The sequence below is a fragment of the Corella eumyota genome, chromosome 5 (genome assembly GCF_963082875.1).
Source record: "Corella eumyota chromosome 5, kaCorEumy4.1, whole genome shotgun sequence".
Classification (NCBI taxonomy): domain Eukaryota; kingdom Metazoa; phylum Chordata; class Ascidiacea; order Phlebobranchia; family Corellidae; genus Corella; species Corella eumyota.
The window spans coordinates 8,150,228-8,175,557 of record NC_137494.1 but is presented as its reverse complement, the minus strand read 5'-3'; the positions used below and the strand labels follow the sequence as shown (position 1 = coordinate 8,175,557).

At 24.8% G+C, this 25,330-nt stretch overlaps 2 protein-coding genes across 2 annotated transcripts; both read left to right on the top strand.

The window, feature by feature from the left end:
• The first annotated feature begins 146 nt into the window (after positions 1–146).
• On the top strand, positions 147–2,524 carry LOC145753214 (uncharacterized). Its single transcript, XM_082569611.1, has 6 exons — positions 147–275; positions 917–1,005; positions 1,188–1,254; positions 1,751–1,881; positions 2,059–2,138; positions 2,369–2,524. Exons 1-6 carry the CDS (start codon positions 159–161, stop codon positions 2,497–2,499), a joined length of 615 nt encoding a protein of 204 aa, XP_082425737.1. The 5' UTR covers positions 147–158; the 3' UTR covers positions 2,500–2,524.
• Positions 2,525–4,229: 1,705 nt separating this feature from the next.
• Positions 4,230–13,636, top strand: LOC145752221 (uncharacterized). The gene is made up of 16 exons (XM_082568456.1): positions 4,230–4,371; positions 4,591–4,714; positions 5,185–5,355; positions 6,195–6,419; positions 6,801–6,931; positions 7,154–7,287; positions 7,835–8,109; positions 8,320–8,437; positions 8,968–9,110; positions 10,007–10,159; positions 10,372–10,460; positions 10,647–10,713; positions 11,140–11,270; positions 11,433–11,515; positions 11,799–11,931; positions 12,459–13,636. The coding sequence occupies exons 1-16, from the start codon at positions 4,283–4,285 to the stop codon at positions 12,562–12,564; spliced, it is 2,172 nt and encodes a 723-aa protein (XP_082424582.1). The 5' UTR covers positions 4,230–4,282; the 3' UTR covers positions 12,565–13,636.
• Positions 13,637–25,330: the final 11,694 nt, after the last annotated feature.

Here is a 25,330-nt window from a genome sequence, read left to right as displayed (position 1 = left end):
GTGTTTAAAATGTTAATTACAGCAATTTTTCAAATATACTTAAAATTATACTTAAAACCCAAAATGCAGTTTTTTTAGTGAAGTTTATAGCATAAACTTCAACTTTGAAATTTAATTTTTAGGCATTTGATGATTTAAGGCAACTGACAATTTTAACCATGCGGGACAATCATCTTAAAACTTTACCAGCAAATTTATTTGCCAACTTACAAAAATTAGGTATTTTGGTTTTGGATAACAATCAACTGGAAACTTTACCTAAAGATCTATTAACGGTAATTATCAGACTTATTTAAATTTTTTTTAATAAAAATAAGTTGATATCATTTTTTTTTGTATAGCCTATCTTTTTCCTCGATGTGGCAAAGTCGAATGCCCTACTTAAACATAGAGTAACATCAGTTACTCCGACCCAGTGTCGAGTTGTCTGTGGCAGTTTGGGATATTATAGATTATAATTCTTCGACAATTATGCTGCTGATTTAGTGCTGGCTCAGCAGGAGTTCATACCGTTTATAGCACCTTACTCAAAGGCAATACAGCATGGGGTTGGTGGAAATTGAATCCACGACCTCATGTATGGTGTAGCAAGTGTTCTTACCACTACACCATGCTACCGGTTAAATTTACCATTTGTTTATTTACCATTCATTAAGAGCTTTTATTTATGCTTCTTTTTGGGGTCTTTGTTCCTAATAACTCCCGCCTTTTTTAAATTCCCACTTTTTGCTTTTATACCTTATTTTAAAACACATTTTACCTAAGTCATGACTCATAACAGAAGTGATTCATGATAATTATGCAGTCAAAGCTTATCTAAAACATGGAGTTAAATTAAAATGGTTGTTAAACAATCTGTACTTAAAATAAAGGTAAACATTTAGATTTTATCACTTTTTTAACAATTCCTTTTAAGCGGCTTTATTCTTTGCAATGGCTTTATATAAGACATAATCATTTGTCAAGAATTGAAGTTGGTGCATTTGCTGGGTTACAGAATATATGGTATCATAATCATTTTATTATATAATTTAACTTTTTTATGTTAGATGCTATTTTACAAAAAACTTGGTCTGTTATTCAATACAAAAAAATAAGTGCAAGTGACTTTAAAAATTACTATGATTTTATGGTATGGTTTAACTTTTTAGCACTTTTTTACCAAACCTTTTTATTTATCAATAAAGGTATATTCATTTGGAGAACAACCAACTAACATATATTAACAAAACTGTTATACAGCCACTTACTGAGGTATGTTTAGTAATATTCTAGAATTACATTAAGTTTTTGGACTCAATTTTTTTTTAGTGTGACATGCTAAACTTACATTACAACTATAGTTTCATTTTTATATTGACTGGGGTTATAGTATTGGACCTCCCCTACGACAACTATTTTTATTTATTTTTTCATCTCGTAGCACCCTTAAGAAAAATGTTACAAACGGTATAAACCCATGCCAACTTCAAAAGCAAAATAGCAAGTTGATTATCTCGCAGTAGGGTCAGTAATATCCAAATGCAACTCAAAACATGGTTTGGGATGCAAATGTACCCTATGTTTAGACCATAAAGTCATCCTACCCACATTGAGTTAAAAAAAAACACAGCTAAGTTATTTTGCTACAAGATAACTATGTTAAGAGTTTGTTCAATAGTAAAGCTGCTTTAAAGTTTTTTTTTCAAAAAATACTGTTAATTTTGAATTCCCTTTAAAGAGTGGTGTATAAACACAGGGTACATTTTAGATGCAAACCATAAACAAAATGATTATAAGCAAAAATCCTTTCGAATGTGATTGCAACATGGAAACTACCCGAATTTTTATTCAAACAAATAAATTTATTATTAAAAGGGACGTGTTTTTGGATGGATTCATGTAAGTTGACTATTTGGTTTAAAATGGTTACTATTTTTCACTAGAAAAAAAATTATTTCCATCCATACTTTTTTAAATAAATTTAAACATTTTTTTGTAAGAAAAATTTTTTTACCAGATAAACTTTAAGTATATTTTCTCCATTTTTAAAAACATGATATTTATGTAATTGTTTAGCTGCGAATCTCCTGCTGGCTACGCTAATAAAAATTTGGCCAATGTTACAGACGTTCTTACTTGTTCAAGTGACGCAATTGGTAAGTAGTAAAACAGGCACAAATTATTGTTTGCTTAAAATAATAGCAACAACCTTTTTTTAATATTTAAGTTCTCTATCAAAATGTTTTTGTAATGAATTATGCACGCAAAAATCTAAAGCTTATAGTTCCAACATAAATTTTTTTTGGAATAACATTTTTTTTTTTTGAAAATTTTTTAAGCTTTGTGGTAAACTTAAATAAAAATGCTGACCATACTTTAATAACAGTTGATGAAAAAGGCAAACCACGTGAAAAAGGCAACTGGGAAGTAGCTGGATTTTCAGGTTTTATTCTTGGTCTTATGCTTGGTGTTATTATTGGATACGTCTATTTTAAGAATAGACATCAGTTTCAGTAAGTTGGGTTTATGACGGTAAAAGATGGTAAAAATGTTTTTTTAAAGTTTTGCAACAGGAGTACTTGCATTTTAAATGCATGAAGTAAATAAACAAAGTTAAGTTTAAGAATCCATGCTGTAAAATAAGCTTATTTTACAGCATGGATTTACCAAAGTATCGTCCGATTCCGACGAAAGTATCTTTCTAATGTGCAGACATTTTCGAAGTCGTACACTTGCCGCTTTGGTGTTTACGCTTTAATATAACCATGTGCTTCAGAGAAATTTTTGGTGATTTTTTAACTTAAGTTTTAAATTAAACTTTTAATGGCTTTTTTGTAATTTGTTATGCGACTTTTTTTTAAATCACTTTTGCACTTGCCAAAATTACTAACATAGCTGCATAAATGACATTGTGCCTACAAATGACATTGTTTCTACATTGTTTTTGTAATTTATCCAACCAATATTGTGTATTCTGCTCCCACTCTATACACGTTGCACCTTTAATAACAAAAAAAAATGGATTCGCTTGATCTAGGCGCTTTGCAGTTTTAAGAAGGACTTCGAAGTTATTAGTACTTTTTTGGTCGATCATTTTTAAGTTAGGTTTCTTATAGATTTATTAAAGTTTATTAGCGCATTTAAAAGAATCCGAAGCTTTAAAATTATGCTGAAATGTTTGTAAAAAGCAAGATTTTGTAATAAGCAGCAATGAGTTTTGCAGCAAAACACGAGCATTCACATTTGTAAAGGTTTTAGTAAATCATCTTTAATATTTTAAATACGTAAAATGTAAGTTTAAGCAAATAAGTAACCTTTGTAAAAAAATTAATTAATATTATACATCTAAAAAATATTATACAAATAACATTTTTTTTAATTGGTTTCCTAACCTTGTTTTATTTAAATTTGAGTGTTAAATAGTTTAATTACAAGACAAAAAAAGTAAGGAAAGTTTAACGTGTTTTATAAAATTTTAACGTGTTTTTGATGCAAAAATATGTTTTTTGAAATTATACGCATTTTTAAATAAATATGACCTCTGGTGCTATGTATATTTTGTTATACCATTTTGTGGAAAAGTAAAACTGTGTTTCATGGACTTTCAAGCAGAATACATCACATTTTATTTTCCGCGATATAAGCCGTAATCGTATTAATTATATTACAGATAAGATATTACTTTGCATATCTATGAACTATAATTATATATCTATGTGTAATGTTATTTATACTCAAGGGCGCTACAGCATGAGAGCAGTGAGAATTGAACTCACCATGGTGGTGTAGCAAGTGTTTACTACACCACGCTGACATATATATATATATATATATATATGATTATACTACTTTTTTTAAGGTTTTAAAATTTAGCACGTTATGGCTTAATTTTAGCAAATATAACTAAATTTTGTATCGTTTAAAAAGAAAATTTTGAATTCCTATTAAAAGATGACAAAAATACGCTTTTATTCGTGACAATACGATTTTGCAGTCATAAACTCTGTTGACAGACAAGTGAGTCATTTTCGACGTACAGGTGTCTGATTTACAGGAAGTGTTTAACAGATACAGAAAAGCTTTCTATGAAAGTAATAAAAGTTAAGTAAAAACCTTTGTTTGAGCCCCGTTAACTTTATGATTTAGTTTAGCATTTTAGGACTTTACTGTAGTATACAATCTATGGAAAAACAACTAATTATTAGCCTACTAGATTATTTGATTATTATAAACATTTTACAGATTTACTAAATTAATTTGGGTCATTTTTTTCAGCTTGAATTATTTTTAAAGTTTTTTCATGATTGTAAAAATGGTGAACCTATTTTTTGTTTTTCTTATATCTGTTTGTTTTTTTGTTGGAAGTGTTACTCCTGAATGTCTTAATGGGTGAGTTAAGAACAATAAAGATTATGTAAAAAAGCTGGTTAATTAATTAGTTTTTTTGACTTTAGTTATATTGGTAATGGTTTTTTAAATTTACATTTAAATCAAAACAGCTAAAATTTGCATTAGTTTTTTTTGTTTTTAATTTTTTTATTTAAATTAAAATTTTTACATTTAAAGAGAATTGTGTTAAACACAAACACTTGCTTGCATACATTTTAGATGCACATGTTCACAAGATACTTACGATTGCCGGAATTCCCAAAACACCAACCTTCCAAAGGCAATAGATGAAGGCATTTCAACTCTGGTTTTTAGTGGTTCAAAACTGACAAATCTAGACTTGGTATATTATTAAAGTTTGCATGATTGGCTATTTATTATTTTGTGAACCTTACCTAGTCATAATGTACATTTACATTGATTCTACATTTAAAAGTGAAATATTAATTTTAGAACTTGTATGTGCCACTTTACTGTTGGGAATAAAATAAATTTAACCTAGTAGTTCTAATCCTCTATATTAGCAAAAACCATTTTTGATCGAATGAATATTTTCTTAAAAAAAAGTATTTAAAAATGACGTTTTTACGAAATATTGATCATTTTTTTCTCATAATGAAATTGCATTTTTAAGAGAAAAGTTATGATATGAGGGATAATAAAATATTTGTTATTTTCAGTAAAATGCCATTTTTGGTTTAATTTTCATTCCGGAAATAAGAACAATACGCTGTAAAAAAAACCCTGGTTGTAAAAAAAACCAATATATATATACTATATATGAATTAAATTATTATATTTTTAAATTTTAAGGTTCCAGAAGCACCTGGTCTTGTTAACTTAGATTTATCAAGTAACAAAATCAACAATATTTCATTTAATGCATTTGATAATCTTGACGACTTGCGTATGCTTATTTTAAGTAGCAATAAAATTGAAAGGATAGTGGACGATGTTTTCGAATGGAATCCCTTGCAGTTGCAGGTAAAGCTATATTAACAAATATAATTAACTTATTAAAGTGTTATGTTACAGAGTTTTGTAATTGTGTATGTGATGTATATAGCACGTTAGTATGGTTGACAATGAATCACAAAATGGCTTTAGAACCTTTAAAAAATGTCTTTGGTACTTACAATTTAAGTACTGGAAAATGATTAACATAAAAAAACAGGTTACCATACCAAGTACCTAGTGAATGTAAACAAGCTAGTACTTTCAACGTTATCGCAAACAGAGCTTCCCTTTTCTTTTTTTTAATCAATTTTCAATTTTTTTTCAATTTTTAATTTTTTTTTTAAAGTTGTATAACTTAAAAAGTAGGTAAAATTATCTAAAGATATCATTTTTGTGTTAAGTGGCATCAACTTTATTAATTTTAAGTATAAAAATATCGCTAGTATAATGACTTTAAGAACTTTTTTTAATCACTTTAAAATATTTTTTACATTCAAATTAATATATCCCATATATCATGTTTAAATTTTTTTTTATTAAAGAAAGTTAATATATATACCAACATTAAGGAAGAAAGTCAAAAACTTATACAAATTTAGAGTGCAAAAACCTAGTTATTATGGTGGTCAAAATTATAACCTTTAGGATTCTGTAAATTCTGTTTTATGTGCCAGTTGCCATTACTTGGAACACAAACCAATAAAATGTTCTTGATATAGCTTAGTATATATGCTAGTATCAGTAGTCTAATACTCTATCTTGCCAGAAAAAAATTCATATATTATTTTGATAAAAATTTTTTTTATTTAAAATTTGATGTTATCTTAGTAGAAAAGATCGTTAATTTGAAGTGACTTTGTTTTTAGATTTTAAAACTGGACTCGAACTTGCTGGAATTTATTCCACATTTCTTGTTCTACGATTTAAAACAGTTGACTGAATTAGATCTCCACAACAACCAGATTACCTTTATTCACCCTCATGCATTTCTGCGCTTAAAAAGTCTGGTTCGACTTCGATTAGACGGTAATCATCTTCATACTTTTAATTACAAATGGGTGAATGGACTTAGCAGTGCTCCACTTATTGAGGTAAAACCTTTCAACTTTAATTTTTTTTTTTTTTTTTTGAGGTCTTGTTTAAAACAAAAATTTTGTTTTAAAATTAAAAAAATTGGTATTGAATATCTTTTCTAATCATTTATTCTTAAAATTTCAAATTCTTACTTTGCAAAAAGTGTTAAACACTCGCTAAGCAAATTTCACAGGCTGCATTTTTTTACATATTTGGCAATAAACCAAATTTTTTTTACTGTAAAGCCACATTTTTTGTACATTTGTTGTCCATTAAGCTTTAGTTATAGTTTGTTTGTTTTTTTTTGTAATTAATGTTTAAATGCACTTAAAGTAATTAGTTTATATAGGTATTTAATAACATTTCTTTAGGTGTTAAAATGAATTTTCTTTTAAAAGACCTTAAGGTTTGACAATAATCCCTGGTCATGTGATTGTGATATGATCTCTCAATTGGATTGGTTTAAAAAAACTGAGTGGTTCAAGACATTAGATTCCAATTATCCAATGATATGTCAAAACCTAGACAGGTGAGTGTTAGTTTCATGTCAAAAAAAGTTACATTATATATATAATTAAATTATTGTTGTACTGATTTATGTTTATTACATATGCAAGACTTGGTATATATATTACCTTTTTTTGAAAACTTTACCTTTGTAACTATAAGTATATTGCACTAAAACAACAACCTATAATAGAGTTCAATATTTTATTCAAAATAAATTGATTGTTTTTTTTATCGTGTTTAGTCAAAAAGTTGTAGATATAAATATGGAAATGATAAATCAAACGAAATACTGCCAAAAACCCGATATTACTGGAATCTCTGAAAAAAGTAATGTGCACGAAGGACAAAGCATTCAATTGCAATGCATTTTTGACAGTAAGTATTTTAATTTGTTTCAGAAGGGGAATTTTGTATAATATTTTGATATGAAAGTACTTTGGTTTAAGCAAAAATAGGACAGTATTTTGTTGCATGGTATTTAATTTTTTACTGCCATCCAATTAAATCTTATTAACATAAATTTTTGTCACACTTTTTTTTTGTATTTACAATTAAGTATTATGATTTTTATTAGATAGTTTACAGTTAAATAAAACAAATTACATACTATAGGCAGTGAGTTAGACTTTGCTTCAATCTAAAGTTCTATAAGTTATACAAACCACACATTTTGTGTAGATCATTTTTAGCATTTTTTAATTTTTGTGTAGACTGACACATTTTTAAAAAATTTGTATATGTCTCGATAAAAGGGTAATTTTTTATTGTTTTTGGTGCCTTTGGTAAATTAAAATGTTAAAGCATTAAGCAACGTTTTTAAAAATTGTTTTGTAGATTATTGTATTGTTGTATTTTAAAGTAAACATTTCTCAATTTTTTCTCTATCTTTAAAATTATATGAATTATTTTTTTTGTATCTTAGAAACTTTACTTCCTTACCCTACCCTGGTATGGACAGCCCCAAATGGTGACAAATATAAACTTCAAACCGCTGATAGGTTCGAAGGAATTGAGGTAACACAAGCGGGTGCTCTTACAATCCATTCACTAGAGCAAGATGTGGATCAAGGAAAATATTTGTGCACTGTTACAAACTCACAGGGTTCAAAGCAAGCCGAAACGTCTATAACTGTGAACAAAGTAACAGGCCCTACAACCAAGCCCTCTAAGATAGCTTCCACAACTCCAATTCCTACTGTGTGTACTGATTCTTAAAAAAACTAACTGACACAAATTTTTTTTTGTTTAAATTTAACCCTAGGCTTTGTTATTATAAATTATAAACCTTTAAAAAGGCTATAAATAATTTTTTTGCTAACAAATCGCATTTAAAATCACACTGTTTATTAAATATGTTGGTAAATTATATTTAAAGTTTTAGTCTGGTTTAATATTATTTTTCTTTAGATTGAGGTTACCAATGATAAGGATATATCTGTAAAAGATACTAACTGCCCTGACAATTGTGTATGTGCTTCCCAAAACACTGACTGTAGCAGCAATGATATAAACAAAGCTTTAACAGGTAATTAGACTAATTGGCTCTTATTTAAATATATAAATTAATAAAACAAGTGCCAGTTTCTGATACAGAGAGACTGGTTGTTAAAGTTAAATGTATTCTAACTTTGGGTATTTTAACTTATATCTATCTTTTTTTATTATGTAGACTGGGTTGTTATAATTTTAAATCTGTTTTCTAGTTATGCAATAGGTTGGCGTTAACGCAACAAGAATATACAAGTTTTAAAAAATTTTATATTTAAAATAGCTCAAAACCTAAGTAATGATTTTTATCAATTTTATTAAAAGTCTATTTAGTGAAATTTGTATTGTTATAATGTAAATTTGTTGTTTTTTTTGATAATCAAGCATTTAATTAGTATTGAAAAATCTGTTGTCAACATTTTTATCATTTTATTGAAAATAATAAATAGCAAGGACACAATGCCACTTATTGTTCAGAGTTAAGATATAATCTAAATTAACAATTAATAACAAAGCAAAATTTGGATAACTTTTTTGTTTAAATCCACACTTGTTTATTTTAAACAGAGGTGCCACCAAATTTGGATCCCAATTCAGTTACAATCAGTTTAGCTTCCAACCAAATATCCACCATTAATAAGTTTATCGAAATGAAGAGACTAGAAGAATTAAGATTGGATAATAATATCATTTCAACTATTGTACCACAGGTTTGTTTTGTTACAATTTTTAATGTTTATTTATAGATATTATTGGATATGCTATATTTTTTATCGGGTGCAGTAGTTATAAATACTTAAAATTAAAAAAAAATTGCCAAGAGACCATGCTCCAATCCATGTGCAAAATTCTATTTATATTTTTATTGCTTTGTAAATGAAACTCAAATAGAGTAAAAAAATTATGTTTAATACTTTGTTTGGGTTATCATAGTGTAAGTTTGGCCTTAGGGTAGTATTACTATTGTTGCCTGTTGGTCATCACCATAAATACATGTCTAAAAAAGTTATTAACTTGTTAACATCTTTACTAAAATGAGTAAAAATATTTAAAAATATTAGGTAATAGATTTTAAACTAACTGAAAAAAATGTACTATAAGTTTTGTAAATATATTATGCTAAATAATTTTTTTTTGTTACATTATTTATTAACAAAAATTTGGGATCTTTTGTAGTTTACAAACTCGAACAAATTGATTACCCTTACAGATTTCTTATTATTTTTACAGTTAATTAAATTATAAATTTATATGGCCTACTCTAATCCTAGTTACTTTCTTATGATAATTAATTAATATTTTGTTTTCTTAATGAATGCAAATAGTTTTTAGTGCTTTTGCAGTTCTTACATCTTTTTACATTTACAATCCTTTTTTTTGAAGGGCCAAAAAGTAAACTTCAAGTAGTTTTGTTTTGTATATCTTTATCCTCGATGGGGGAAGGTCGAATGTGCGATCTAAACATAAAGTAACTTCAGTTACTCGAACCCAGTCTGAAGTTGCCTTTAGCAGTTTGGGATATTATATAGATTATATTTGCCACCACGCTGCCAGTGTTAGTTTAAAAGTAATAGAAGCTTTAACTGTTATGAAATTTAATTTTTAGGCATTTGATGATCTAAAGCAACTGACAACTTTAACTATGCGGGACAATCTTCTCAAAACTTTACCAGCAAATATATTTAATAAGTTAGAAAAATTAAGTATTTTGGTTTTGGATAATAATCAACTGGAAACTTTACCTAAAGATTTACTTACGGTAATTTCAAATAAACCATAACTTTTTGTAACAGTTTTAATTTAATTTCAATTTTATAGATAAAAACCATAATTTATAAATTTTACTAGCTATATAATTTTTGGGTGCAATTATCACTGTTTGCTTTTTTATTTTATTTTAAAATGCTATAGTGCCAAGAAAAAAATAGTTTTGTTTAAAATTTGTTAACTTTTCTAACAATTTTTGTTAAGGGTGTTGAATCTTTGCAATGGCTTTATATCAGACACAATCATTTGTCAAAAATTGAAGTTGGTGCATTTGCTGGGCTACTAAATATAAGGTTAATAATTGTTTCTTTTATAGCATTAATTGTATGAATAAAATTTATTTAAAAAAAAAATCTTTAAACAGACACCTTAACATGATTTTTATAAATATTTTCTTAAATGTGGTTTTTTGTGAACAATATTTTTGCATAGTTTTTTTTTTTATTCGTGTTTTATATTTAAAATCTTTTTTGGTAAAGGTTTATTCATTTGGAGAACAACCAATTGACGTATTTTAACAAAGCAGTTATAGAACCACTTGCGGAGGTATGTTTAAAGATGTTTTTTTTTTAAATTAATGAATGTTTTGCATTGTTATGAATCATTAACTTGTAACAGTGTTCATATACTTGCAAATATCTCTTGCTTAAATTTTTAAATTTTACTGGATTAACTCTACATCTGCTAAATAGTTACAACAATGATTTACTTTTTAAATCAGTTGCGATTAAGACCTACCTGTTCTTATTTTAATAATTCTTGATTAATAGAATAACATTTCCAGGACAATTAGTTATTTTTTAATTTAAACTCATCTAAATCAATTCACCATTTATGTTACATATTAAAAAGTTGTTTTAAACTGTTTTTTGAGATTATTTTTTATTTTCTGTCAGAGGGTGACTGTTTTAAAAACTTATTTTTTTAATGGTATCAGTGCATATAAATTATAAATCTTGATTCATTTGTTAGATGCAAACCATAAAGAAAATGTTTGTGAGCGAGAATCTGTTTGAATGTGATTGCAACATGGAATCAACACGCATTTTTATTCAGACAAATCAATTTATTATCGACAAAGACGTTTTTTCTGATGGAATCATGTAAGTTAATACATTAGTCCTTTAAGGGAAATGCTAATGGTATTTAGTACCTGGTAACAATTCTAATTTTTTTGGAATTTAATTTAAATTCTTTTTGTAAAAAATAAAATATAAAAATCCAAGTTGTGTTTGTTAGTTTAACCAATGTTTATGATTACCAAGATGCAAATTGCCTGCTGCTTATGCTGATCAAGATTTGGCCAAAGTTTCAGATGTCCTGACTTGCAATTCAAGCAATAAAATTTGTAAGTTTTTAGATTAGAATAAGCCTATTACATAAATGTATTAAAAACAAATAATATTTACTACAATTATTTTTGTTTAAACTATATGAGGTGATCTTTAATTAGTTTGTATAACAGCAATATTTTTTTTCGAAGCACCTATTAAATCTGTAACTATGACAGAATAAATTAAATTAAAAATACCAATTTTTTTACAAAATAAACAAATTAAGTTTAAAAAATTGATATTTAAAATAAAACATATTCACTAATAAATTTACATGAAAAAAAATTGTTGAATCAGTTGATCAAGGAACTCAACCCAATCCGGATAAATCTTCTTCCATGGCTGGTTTGTGGTTTGGAGGTCTAATTGTTGGCGTTATTCTTTGTGTTGTTGGTTTCGTCATTTGGAAAAAGAAAGGATATCGATTTAAGTAAGTTGGATTTATCTCTGGTATAAATTATTTTTGATATTCTTAATTTTTTTTACAATTGTTCTTCAAAATTAAATGGGTTAGCATAGTTTAAAATTGCTATCAATATATATTTAGCAAGTATAAAAAAGTTTTAAAAATGCTAACACTTAAAAGTCTAAGCTAAAAATAGGAAGATGTTGTTAACACACAGTATTAACATAAATTTTAAGGCAAATCAATGCTGTAAAATACTTAGATGAGCTCAATTCTAATGTTCTGCATTACTATATTTGTATACAATTTTTTTTAAGGTTTTTGGTATTTTACTAGATTTCGCTGTTAGATGTTTTTTGTTAAAAGATTATAACAGTACTTGCTTTTATTTATTAACGGTAGTAAAAAAATAAGCTGGTTAATAAATATAAAACTATACAGATAAATCAAATTTTTCATATAGATATTTTTTTTCTCTAGATAAAGGCTTGGTGTGTTGCATTTTGATAGACAAAGAGGTTTAATTTTAAGTTTTTTTCTTGTTTTTACAGGATGGGTTCAATGAAATATCGACACGTCCCTGGAATTGATGATGCAGATGAAAGTAGTTCGTTGACCCACCGGAATGTTGGAAGTGGCTCAGAAGCCTTCGTATAAATTTGCCAATGCTGCTTTTTATTTTTTACACACTAATATAACTATGTGCCTTAGAAAAAATATTTTCCGTAGTTTTTGATGTTTTCTCTTTTGAGGAACTTTGATCTTTTTTTCACACACAGTGCCTTAGATGAATTATTTTGTGGTTGCCTTTTTATGAACTTTAATTTTAGAATTTCTTTGTTGAACTTTTTAAGTGTTTTTTCATAGCTTTTTATACGGATTGATTGTTTTGTGCACTTAACTCTCGTAACAAAAATGTTTTTTTTTTAAAAACTTAAGTAAAATTTATAAAAATTACGATCACTTAAAAAGCTAAAATAAATTTCTTTTTTAGTATTTTAAATACGAAAATTAAATGTGGCAAAAAAGTCGGTTTTTAATTAAAAATATTTATTGTTTAGAGTGTTTAACATAATATAATTATTTGCATAAACACATTACATTCTTTATTTTTGGTACCGTAACTCAGATCATTTTATATTTATGGGCAATCAATAAAGGTTTATAAACTTTCACTGCGGATGCATATCTTTTTTGTCATTTTAAGTGCATTTAAAGATAACATTAACAATGTTAATGTTACAATTTTGGTACTTATATTATCTTGGTGCTGTATAAATCATGACATTATTTTGTTACAAAAAATTGTGTAAATTTTCTAACATTGTAAAATGTATTTGTAATTATTTTATCGTGGTGGTGATGTTCTGATATTTTGTATTTTTCTGTGTGCCTTAAATCATCCTATATGTGTATATATTGGCCTTGCCGTATTAGTATCACATATACGATATTACAAATAGTAAAACTAAAATGTTTTGTCATATAAACCCTTTTTTGTTTGTATTTTAAAGTTTTTCAATTGAATTTACTGGTACATGTTTTGTTTTATTCTGTAAAATTGTAAAAGATAACGCCTTTAAAAATTTAATTTGTGTAATTTTTTTTGTTTAATTTTTTGCCGAAATTTTAATTTCAACTTAGTAATGCTTGTAGAAATTAAACAAACCTGTCTTTGTATTTTGATCAAATTTGGTACTTTGTTGCAAATAAAAGTGTCTTTATGTAATATTTTGAGTTACTTTTTCTAGTTATCAATTAAAATAAGTTGTATAGTTGATTTAAACAAATTGGAAATTGCTAAATTTTTTCATTTTTAAAGCCTAATGTCATATTACAAGCATTTTGCAGATTTTACAACTATTGGAAAGTTCATCAAAAGAATTTGCGAATACTCAAATTAAGAAAATGTTTATTGGAATTTAATCAGTATTGATTTTCAAGTAAATCAGTGTTGATTTCTAAGCTAAATTGGGGTAATGAACTTGTACTTATATTTTAAAACTTAGTTGTTCTTTACTCTGAGCTAGCTAAGTAGCCCCAAGTCAACCTAACTTTAAACGAGGTTTGAAATGAGTTAGTGTGTTAAACTTAATATTTATTGATGATTATATTTAAGATATGTATACAAATATGTCTGAAATATATTTACTGGGTTAAATAAAAAATGAAAAGTTACTACAAAGATCGTTGTTTTAATGTTGTATTTATGCCGTGCTTTACAATGCAAAAAAGCGTTGCTATGCATATTAAAATACCGTGCTCACCTTTATTTAGTCGTGCCTTTAATTTTAATCTGCTGCGAATTTCGTTAATTATGAAGTTTAATCTTAACGATTTTTAGGTATTAAAAATAAGATCATAACACGTCATACAAAGGCTGTTAGCAGAAAGTTCATTTAAATACAAAATTTGGTCTATGCCTTTCAGGACGTGGCTGATTTGCGTGATATTATATACAACGAATTTTACATGTAAAAATAAAAAAAAATGACATGAATTAAGTTACAGTATGGCAGGTATTAAAATTCCATTTTTTTAGTAAATAAATTATAAAATTTTTTTATTTTTTTTTTTACTGTTTAGGGTTTGTCTTATCGCTTAATTTTAAAATGTACAGCCTGCACATGTTAGTCTTGTTTGACACAGGCGAGTTGCTAAATCGGCGTACTTCTCTTTAGGCATCTTTGTAATCTAAAAAGTTAATGACGTCATCATTACGCTTTTGGGCGAAAATGACGTCATACCCCTGTGTGCCACATTTTTGTTACCACAATTTTATTACCAAAGTAAATTTAATTTGCAATCGGATAAGACTAACTAGAAATTGGCACAAAGGGGATAAAGAGGTCAACGGGGGCATTATATGACGAAATTATGTATTTCGATTATCGGTTTTTGCGCGGTAATGACGTCATAACCCCTATGTGCCACATTTTTATTGCCCCGTTCCAAAAGTAAATTTAATTTGCAATCGTACATTTGTTTCCCATATGATAAAATTAACATGTTCACAATTAACGTGTTCACAAAATATTTTTCGAAAATATTAATATTCATAAAAGTTATGACACTTTTATTAAAATTTTATGAAATCTTAAAACCTAAAATTTTATATTTTATTAGACGCGCATTGGTGTAACTAGCATTCAAGATAAAACATTTAGCAAAAATATTTATTAGAACAAAAGTTAGAGCTAATTTTTATTTTGGGTTTAATTAGGTCACGTGATATTTTTGGCCAATGATATTGCATAAAAAAATTTTGAAAAAAATAAAAAATTTTAAATCAAAAAATAATAGTTCTTTTAGAACTGCACAGGTCCAATTAACGTGTTCACAAAATATTTTTTGAAAATATTAATATTCGTAAAAGTTATGACACTTTTATTAAAATTTTATGAAATCTCAAAACCTAAAATTTTATATTTTATTAGACGCGCATTGGTGTAACAAACATTCAAGATAAAACATTTAGCAAAAATATTTATTAGAAAAAAAGTTAGAGCTAATTTTTATTTTGGGTTTAATTAGGTCACGTGATATTTTTGGCCAATGATATTGCATAAAAATTTTTTGAAAAAAATAAAAAATTTTAAATCAAAAAATAATTGCTCTTTTAGAACTGCACAGGTCCAATTAACGTGTTGATAAAATATTTTTTATAAATATTAATATTCATAAAAGTTATGACACTTTTATTAAAATTTTATGAAATCTCAAAACCTAAAATTTTATATTTTATTAGACGTACATTGGCCTAACTAACATTCGAGATAAAACATTTCGCAAAAATTTTCGGTAGAACAAAAGTTAAAGCTAATTTTTATTTTGGGTTTAATTAGGTCACGTAATATTTTTGGCCAATGATATTGCATACAAATCTTTTTAAAAAAATAAAAAAAATTAAATTAAAAAATAATTGCTTTGTGAGAACTGCACAAGTCCAATTAACGTGTTCATAAAATATTTTTCGAAAATATTAATATTCATAAAAGTTATGACACTTTTATTAAAATTTTATGAAATCTCAAAACCTAAAATTTTATGTTTTATTAGACGCGCATTGGTGTAACTAACATTCAAGATAAAACATTTAGCAAAAATATTTATTAGAAAAAAAGTTAGAGCTAATTTTTATTTTGGGTTTAATTAGGTCACGTGATATTTTTGGCCAATGATATTGCATAAAAATTTTTTGAAAAAAATAAAAAATTTTAAATCAAAAAATAGTTGCTCTTTTAGAATTGCACAGATCCAATTAACGTGTTGACAAAATATTTTTTGAAAATATTAATATTCATAAAAGTTATGACACTTTTATTAAAATTTTATGAAATCTCAAAACCTAAAATTTTATATTTTATTAGGCGTACATTGGCCTAACTAACATTCAAGATAAAACATTTCGCAAAAATTTTCGGTAGAACAAAAGTTAGAGCTAATTTTTATTTTGGGTTTAATGAGGTCACGTGATGTTTTTGGCCAATGATATTGCATATAAATTTTTTTAAAAAAATAAAAAATTTTAAATTAAAAAATAATTGCTTCGTGAAAACTGCATAGGTCCAATTAACGTGTTCAAAAAATATTTTTTTAAAATATTAATATTCATAAAAGTTATGACACTTTTATTAAAAATTTATGAAATCTCAAAACCTAAAATTTTATATTTAAGTAGACGCGCATTGGCGTAACTAACATTCAAGATAAAACATTTTGCAAAAATTTTCATTAGAACAAATGTTAGAGCTAATTTATTTTGGGTTTAATTAGGTCACGTGATATTTTTGGCCAATGATATTGCATAAAAATTTTTTGAAAAAAATAAAAAAATTTAAATAAAAAAATAATTGCTTCGTGAGAACTACACAGGTCCAATTAACGTGTTCACAAAATATTTTTCGAAAATATTAATATTCATAAAAGTTATGACACTTTTATTGAAATTTTATGAAATCTCAAAACCTAAAATTTTATATTTTATTAGACGCGCATTGGTGTAACTAACATTCAAGATAAAACATTTAGCAAAAATATTTATTAGAAAAAAAGTTAGAGCTAATTTTTATTTTGGGTTTAATTAGGTCACGTGATATTTTTGGCCAATGATATTGCATAAAAATTTTTTGAAAAAAATGAAAAATTTTAAATAAAAAAATAATTGCTCTTTTAGAATTGCACAGATCCAATTAACGTATTGACAAAATATTTTTTTTAAATATTAATATTCATAAAAGTTACGACACTTTTATTAAAATTTTATGAAATCTTAAAACCTAAAATTTTATATTTTATTAGACGTACATTGGCCTAACTAACATTCAAGATAAAACATTTCGCAAAAATTTTCGGTAGAACAAAAGTTAGAGCTAATTTTTATTTTGGGTTTAATTAGGTCACGTGATATTTTTGGCCAATGATATTGCATATAAATTTTTTGAAAAAAATAAAAAATTTTAAATTAAAAAATAATTGCTTCGTGAGAACTGCACAAGTCCAATTAACGTGTTCAAAAAATATTTTTTTAAAATATTAATATTCATAAAAGTTATGACACTTTTATTAAAAATTTATGAAATCTCAAAACCTAAAATTTTATATTTAAGTAGACGCGCATTGGCGTAACTAACATTCAAGATAAAACATTTTGCAAAAATTTTCATTAGAACAAATGTTAGAGCTAATTTATTTTGGGTTTAATTAGGTCACGTGATATTTTTGGCCAATGATATTGCATAAAAATTTTTTGAAAAAAATAAAAAAATTTAAATAAAAAAATAATTGCTTCGTGAGAACTACACAGGTCTAATTAACGTGTTCACAAAATATTTTTCGAAAATATTAATATTCATAAAAGTTATGACACTTTTATTGAAATTTTATGAAATCTCAAAACCTAAAATTTTATATTTTATTAGACGCGCATTGGTGTAACTAACATTCAAGATAAAACATTTAGCAAAAATATTTATTAGAACAAAAGTTAGAGCTAATTTTTATTTTGGGTTTAATTAGGTCACGTGATATTTTTGGCAATGATATTACATAAAAAATTTTTGAAAAAAATAAAAAATTTTAAATCAAAAAATAATTGCTCTTTTAGAACTGCACAGGTCCAATTAACGTGTTGACAAAATATTTTTTGAGAATATTGATATTCATAAAAGTTATGACACTTTTATTAAAATTTTATAAATCTCAAAACCTAAAATTTTATTAGACGTACATTGGCCTAACTAACATTCAAGATAAAACATTTCGCAAAAATTTTCGGTAGAACAAAAGTTAGAGCTAATTTTTATTTTGGGTTTAATTAGGTCACGTGATATTTTTGGCCAATGATATTGCATATAAATTTAAAAAAATAAAAAAAATTAAATTAAAAAATAATTGTTTTGTGAGAACTGCACAAGTCCAATTAACGTGTTCACAAAATATTTTTCGAAAATATTAATATTCATAAAAGTTATGACACTTTTATTAAAATTTTATGAAATCTCAAAACCTAAAATTTTATATTTTATTAGACGCGCATTGGTGTAACTAACATTCAAGATAAAACATTTAGCAAAAATATTTATTAGAAAAAAAGTTAGAGCTAATTTTTATTTTGGGTTTAATTAGGTCACGTGATATTTTTGGCCAATGATATTGCATAAAAATTTTTTGAAAAAAATAAAAAATTTTAAATAAAAAAATAATTGCTCTTTTAGAATTGCACAGATCCAATTAACGTGTTGACAAAATATTTTTTGAAAATATTAATATTCATAAAAGTTATGACACTTTTATTAAAATTTTATGAAATCTTAAAACCTAAAATTTTATATTTTATTAGACGTACATTGGCCTAACTAACATTCAAGATAAAACATTTCGCAAAAATTTTCGGTAGAACAAAAGTTAGAGCTAATTTTTATTTTGGGTTTAATGAGGTCACGTGATATTTTTGGCCAATGATATTGCATATAAATTTTTTTAAAAAAATAAAAAATTTTAAATTAAAAAATAATTGCTTCGTGAGAACTGCATAGGTCCAATTAACGTGTTCACAAAATATTTTTCAAAAATATTAATATTCATAAAAGTTACGACACTTTTATTAAAATTTTATGAAATCTCAAAACCTAAAATTTTATATTTTATTAAACGTACATTGGCCTAACTAACATTCAAGATAAAACATTTCGCAAAAATTTTTATTAGAACAAAAGTTAGAGCTAATTTTTATTTTGGGTTTAATTAGGTCACGTGATATTTTTGGCCAATGATATTGCATATAAATTTTTTTAAAAAAATAAAAAAAATTAAATTAAAAAATAATTGTTTTGTGAGAACTGCACAAGTCCAATTAACGTGTTCACAAAATATTTTTCGAAAATATTAATATTCATAAAAGTTATGACACTTTTATTAAAATTTTATGAAATCTCAAAACCTAAAATTTTATATTTTATTAGACGCGCATTGGTGTAACTAACATTCAAGATAAAACATTTAGCAAAAATATTTATTAGAAAAAAAGTAAAAAATTTTTTGAAAAAAATAAAAAATTTTAAATCAAAAAATAATTGCTCTTTTAGAATTGCACAGATCCAATTAACGTGTTGACAAAATATTTTTTGAAAATATTAATATTCATAAAAGTTATGACACTTTTATTAAAATTTTATGAAATCTTAAAACCTAAAATTTTATATTTTATTAGACGTACATTGGCCTAACTAACATTCAAGATAAAACACTTCGCAAAAATTTTCGGTAGAACAAAAGTTAGAGCTAATTTTTATTTTGGGTTTAATTAGGTCACGTGATATTTTTGGCCAATGATATTGCATATAAATTTTTTTAAAAAAATAAAAAATTTTAAATTAAAAAATAATTGCTTCGTGAAAACTGCATAGGTCCAATTAACGTGTTCACAAAATATTTTTCGAAAATATTAATATTCATAAAAGTTACGACACTTTTATTGAAATTTTATGAAATCTCAAAACCTAAAATTTTATATTTTATTAGACGCGCATTGGTGTAACTAACATTCAAGATAAAACATTTAGCAAAAATATTTATTAGAACAAAAGTTAGAGCTAATTTTTATTTTGGGTTTAATTAGGTCACGTGATATTTTTGGCCAATGATATTGCATAAAACATTTTTGAAAAAAATAAAAAATTTTAAATCAAAAAATAATTGCTCTTTTAGAACTGCACAGGTCCAATTAACGTGTTGACAAAATATTTTTTGAAAATATTAATATTCATAAAAGTTATGACACTTTTATTAAAATTTTATGAAATCTCAAAACCTAAAATTTTATATTTTATTAGACGTACATTGGCCTAACTAACATTCAAGATAAAACATTTCGCAAAAATTTTCGGTAGAACAAAAGTTAGACCTAATTTTTATTTTGGGTTTAATTAGGTCACGTGATATTTTTGGCCAATGATATTGCATATAAATTTTTTTTAAAAAATAAAAAAAATTAAATTAAAAAATAATTGCTCCGTGAGAACTGCACAGGTCCAATTAACGTGTTCACAACACATTTTTTAAAAATATTAATATTCATAAAAGTTATGACATTTTTATTAAAATTTTATGAAATCTCAAAACCTAAAATTTTATATTTTATTAGACGTACATTGGCCTAACTAACATTCAAGATAAAACATTTCGCAAAAATTTTCGGTAGAACAAAAGTTAGAGCTAATTTTTATTTTGGGTTTAATTAGGTCACGTGATATTTTTGGCCAATGATATTGCATATAAATTTTTTTTAAAAAATAAAAAATTTTAAATTAAAAAATAATTGCTTTGTGAGAACTGCATAGGTCCAATTAACGTGTTCACAAAATATTTTTCGAAAATATTAATATTCATAAAAGTTATGACACTTTTATTGAAATTTTATGAAATCTCAAAACCTAAAATTTTATATTTTATTAGACGCGCATTGGTGTAACTAACATTCAAGATAAAACATTTCGCAAAAATATTTATTAGAACAAAAGTTAGAGCTAATTTTTATTTTGGGTTTAAATAGGTCACGTGATATTTTTGGCCAATGATATTGCATAAAAAATTTTTGAAAAAAATAAAAAATTTTAAATCAAAAAATAATTGCTCTTTTAGAACTGCACAGGTCCAATTAACGTGTTGACAAAATATTTTTTGAAAATATTAATATTCATAAAAGTTATGACACTTTTATTAAAATTTTATGAAATCTCAAAACCTAAAATTTTATTTTTTATTAGACGTACATTGGCCTAACTAACATTCAAGATAAAACATTTTGCAAAAATTTTTATTAGAACAAATGTTAGAGCTAATTTTTATTTTGGGTTTAATTAGGTCACGTGATATTTTTGGCCAATGATATTGCATATAAATTTTTTTAAAAAAATAAAAAATTTTAAATTAAAAAATAAATGTTTTGTGAGAACTGCACAAGTTCAATTAACGTGTTCACAAAATATTTTTCGAAAATATTAATATTCATAAAAGTTACGACACTTTTATTGAAATTTTATGAAATCTCAAAACCTAAAATTTTATATTTAAGTAGACGCGCATTGGTGTAACTAACATTCAAGATAAAACATTTAGCAAAAATATTTATTAGAACAAAAGTTAGAGCTAATTTTTATTTTGGGTTTAATTAGGTCACGTGATATTTTTGGCCAATGATATTGCATAAAAAATTTTTGAAAAAAATATAAAATTTTAAATCAAAAAATAATTGCTCTCTTAGAACTGCACAGGTCCAATTAACGTGTTGACAAAATATTTTTTGAAAATATTAATATTCATAAAAGTTATGACACTTTTATTAAAATTTAATGAAATCTCAAAACCTAAAATTTTATATTTTATTAGACGTACATTGGCCTAACTAACATTCAAGATAAAACATTTCGCAAAAATTTTCGGTAGATCTAAAGTTAGAGCTAATTTTTATTTTGGGTTTAATTAGGTCACGTGATATTTTTGGCCAATGATATTGCATATAAATTTTTTTAAAAAAATTAAATTAAAAAATAATTGCTCCGTGAGAACTGCACAGGTCTAATTAACGTGTTCACAACATATTTTTTAAAAATATTAATATTCATAAAAGTTATGACACTTTTATTAAAATTTTATGAAATCTCAAAACTTAAAATTTTATATTTTATTAGACGTACATTGGCCTAACTAACATTCAAGATAAAACATTTCGCAAAAATTTTTGGTAGAACAAAAGTTAGAGCTAATTTTTATTTTGGGTTTAATTAGGTCACGTGATATTTTTGGCCAATGATATTGCATATAAATTTTTTTAAAAAAATAAAAAATTTTAAATTAAAAAATAATTGCTTCGTGAGAACTGCATAGGTCCAATTAACGTGTTCACAAAATATTTTTCGAAAATATTAATGTTCATATAAGTTACGACACTTTTATTGAAATTTTATGAAATCTCAAAACCTAAAATTTTATATTTAAGTAGACGCGCATTGGTGTAACTAACATTCAAGATAAAACATTTAGCAAAAATATTTATTAGAACAAAAGTTAGAGCTAATTTTTATTTTGGGTTTAATTAGGTCACGTGATATTTTTGGCCAATGATATTGCATAAAAAATTTTTGAAAAAAATAAAAAATTTTAAATCAAAAAATAATTGCTTTCTTAGAACTGCACAGATCCAATTAACGTGTTGACAAAATATTTTTTGAAAATATTAATATTCATAAAAGTCATGACACTTTTATTAAAATTTAATGAAATCTCAAAACCTAAAATTTTATATTTTATTAGACGTACATTGGCCTAACTAACATTCAAGATAAAACATTTCGCAAAAATTTTCGGTAGAACACAAGTTAGAGCTAATTTTTATTTTGGGTTTAATTAGGTCACGTGATATTTTTGGCCAATGATATTGCATAAAAAATTTTTTTAAAAAAATAAAAAAAATAAAATTAAAAAATAATTGCTCCGTGAGAACTGCACAGGTCCAATTAACGTGTTCACAAAATATTTTTCGAAAATATTAATATTTATAAAAGTTATGACATTTTTATTGAAATTTTATGAAATCTCAAAACCTAAAATTTTATATTTTTTTAGACGCGCATTGGTGTAACTAACATTCAAGATAAAACATTTAGCAAAAATATTTATCAGAACAAAAGTTAGAGCTAATTTTTTTGGGGGTTTAATTAGGTCACGTGATATTTTTGGCCAATGATATTGCATAAAAAATTTTTGAAAAAAATAAAAAATTTTAAATCAAAAAATAATTGCTCTTTTAGAACTGCACAGGTCCAATTAACGTGTTGACAAAATATTTTTCGAAAATATTAATATTCATAAAAGTTATGACACTTTTATTAAAATTTTATGAAATCTCAAAACCTAAAATTTTATATTTTATTAGACGTACATTGGCGTAACTAACATTCAAGAAAAAAAATTTTGCAAAAATTTTCAATAGAACAAATGTTAGAGCTAATTTATTTTGGGTTTAATTAGGTCACGTGATATTTTTGGCCAATGATATTGCATATAAATTTTTTGAAAAAAATAAAAAAATTTAAATTAAAAAATAATTGCTTCGTGAGAACTACACATGTCCAATTAACGTGTTCACAAAATATTTTTCGAAAATATTAATATTCATAAAAGTTATGACACTTTTATTAAAATTTCATGAAATCTCAAAACCTAAAATTTTATATTTTATTAGACGTACATTGGCCTAACTAACATTCAAGATAAAACATTTCGCAAAAATTTTCGGTAGAACAAAAGTTAGAGCTAATTATGGTTCGAAATCTTAGATTTTTATTAAAGCGCAGAATAATGAAAAAAATTTAATTTTTTAGTCTAATTATTAAAAAAAGGTATACGTAATATTTGTTTAATTAGTTCAGGTAATATTTTTAATTAAGTAATGTTTATGCATAAATTTATTCCCAATAAAGAATAATTTTAAAAATAATCAAATAATTTCGAACCATTTTTTATTTATGAAATAAATCTAGTTAATATTTTTATTCGTTCTAGTCCCAATTTTAAAAGAAGATATCTTTAGTTCCTTAGAATTTAAAAATCTGAAATTTTAGTATGTTGTTTATTATCAGATTATGTTTTTATTCTCCAATTTACAACATTTAATTATCACTAATTACTAATTAATAATGTTTATTTATTAAAATTTAAAGGTTGTTATTAATTTTTTAAATCTTGGTCAATTGTATATCATGATATTGGTAACTCAAAAATGAATTAAAATTTTAATTTTTATCACTAATTACTAATTAATAGGTGTTTATTTATTATAATTTAAAGGTTGTTATTAACTTTTTAAATTTTGGTCAATGGTATATCATGATATTAGTAACTCAAAAACGAATTAAAATTTTAATTTTTATCACTAATTACTAATTAATAGGTGTTTGTTTATTAAAATTTAAGGGTTGTTATTAACTTTTTAAATCTTGGTTAATTGTATATCATGATATTACTAACTCAAAAATAAATTAAAATTAAAATTTTCATCACTAATTACTAATTAATGGGTGTTTGTTTATTTAAATTTAAAGATTGATATTAGGTTTTAACATTTTGGTCGGTTATATCTTATTATATTTAAAATTTGAAGATAATTAAGAAATAATGCTTGTTTGTTTGTTATATTAAATGCTGGTTTGTTAATTAAAAATCAAAGGTATGTAATATTCTTAGTTAATGTTTATGCATATATTTTTTATTTATAAAATTTTATGTTAAAAATAATCAAATAATTTCGAACCATATTTTATTTATCAAATAAATCTAGTTCTTTTTTATTTTGTTTTAAATACTTTTGTTTTTTGTAGCATGTTTTTTTTATATGTCAATACATTATTTTAACATCATATCTCTATTTCTTAATACCTCACTTACTTTAAGGTTCACGCTATTAGGTTAAGTTTTGCTGTAGCTGTTCATAGCTCAATGGAAAGGTCTTACGCTCTGGTACGATACGTTTCAGGTTAAAATTCAGTTGCCTTTACCCAGTTCTTAGGAATTATGGTTCAAAAGTTTAAATTTCGAAACATATTGTTATTGTCAGTGTATTTATTACTATTATGGTTCAAAATCTTACATTTCGAAACATATAGTTATTGCCAATATTATTATTATTCAGAATAATCTTTTCTAGTGTTTTAAGGCTGTACATTTTGACTTTAAATATAACTTCTGTTCTTGAACATTTACAGTTTTAAAAATTTAGTGTGTTGTTTATTATCTAATTGTGTTCCAATCCTCCTATTTATGAAATTTATGTTTTTAGTCTAATAATTAAATACGTAATATTTGTTAATATAGTTAATATTTTTAATTAAGTAATGTTTATGCATAAATATATTTATTAATAGAG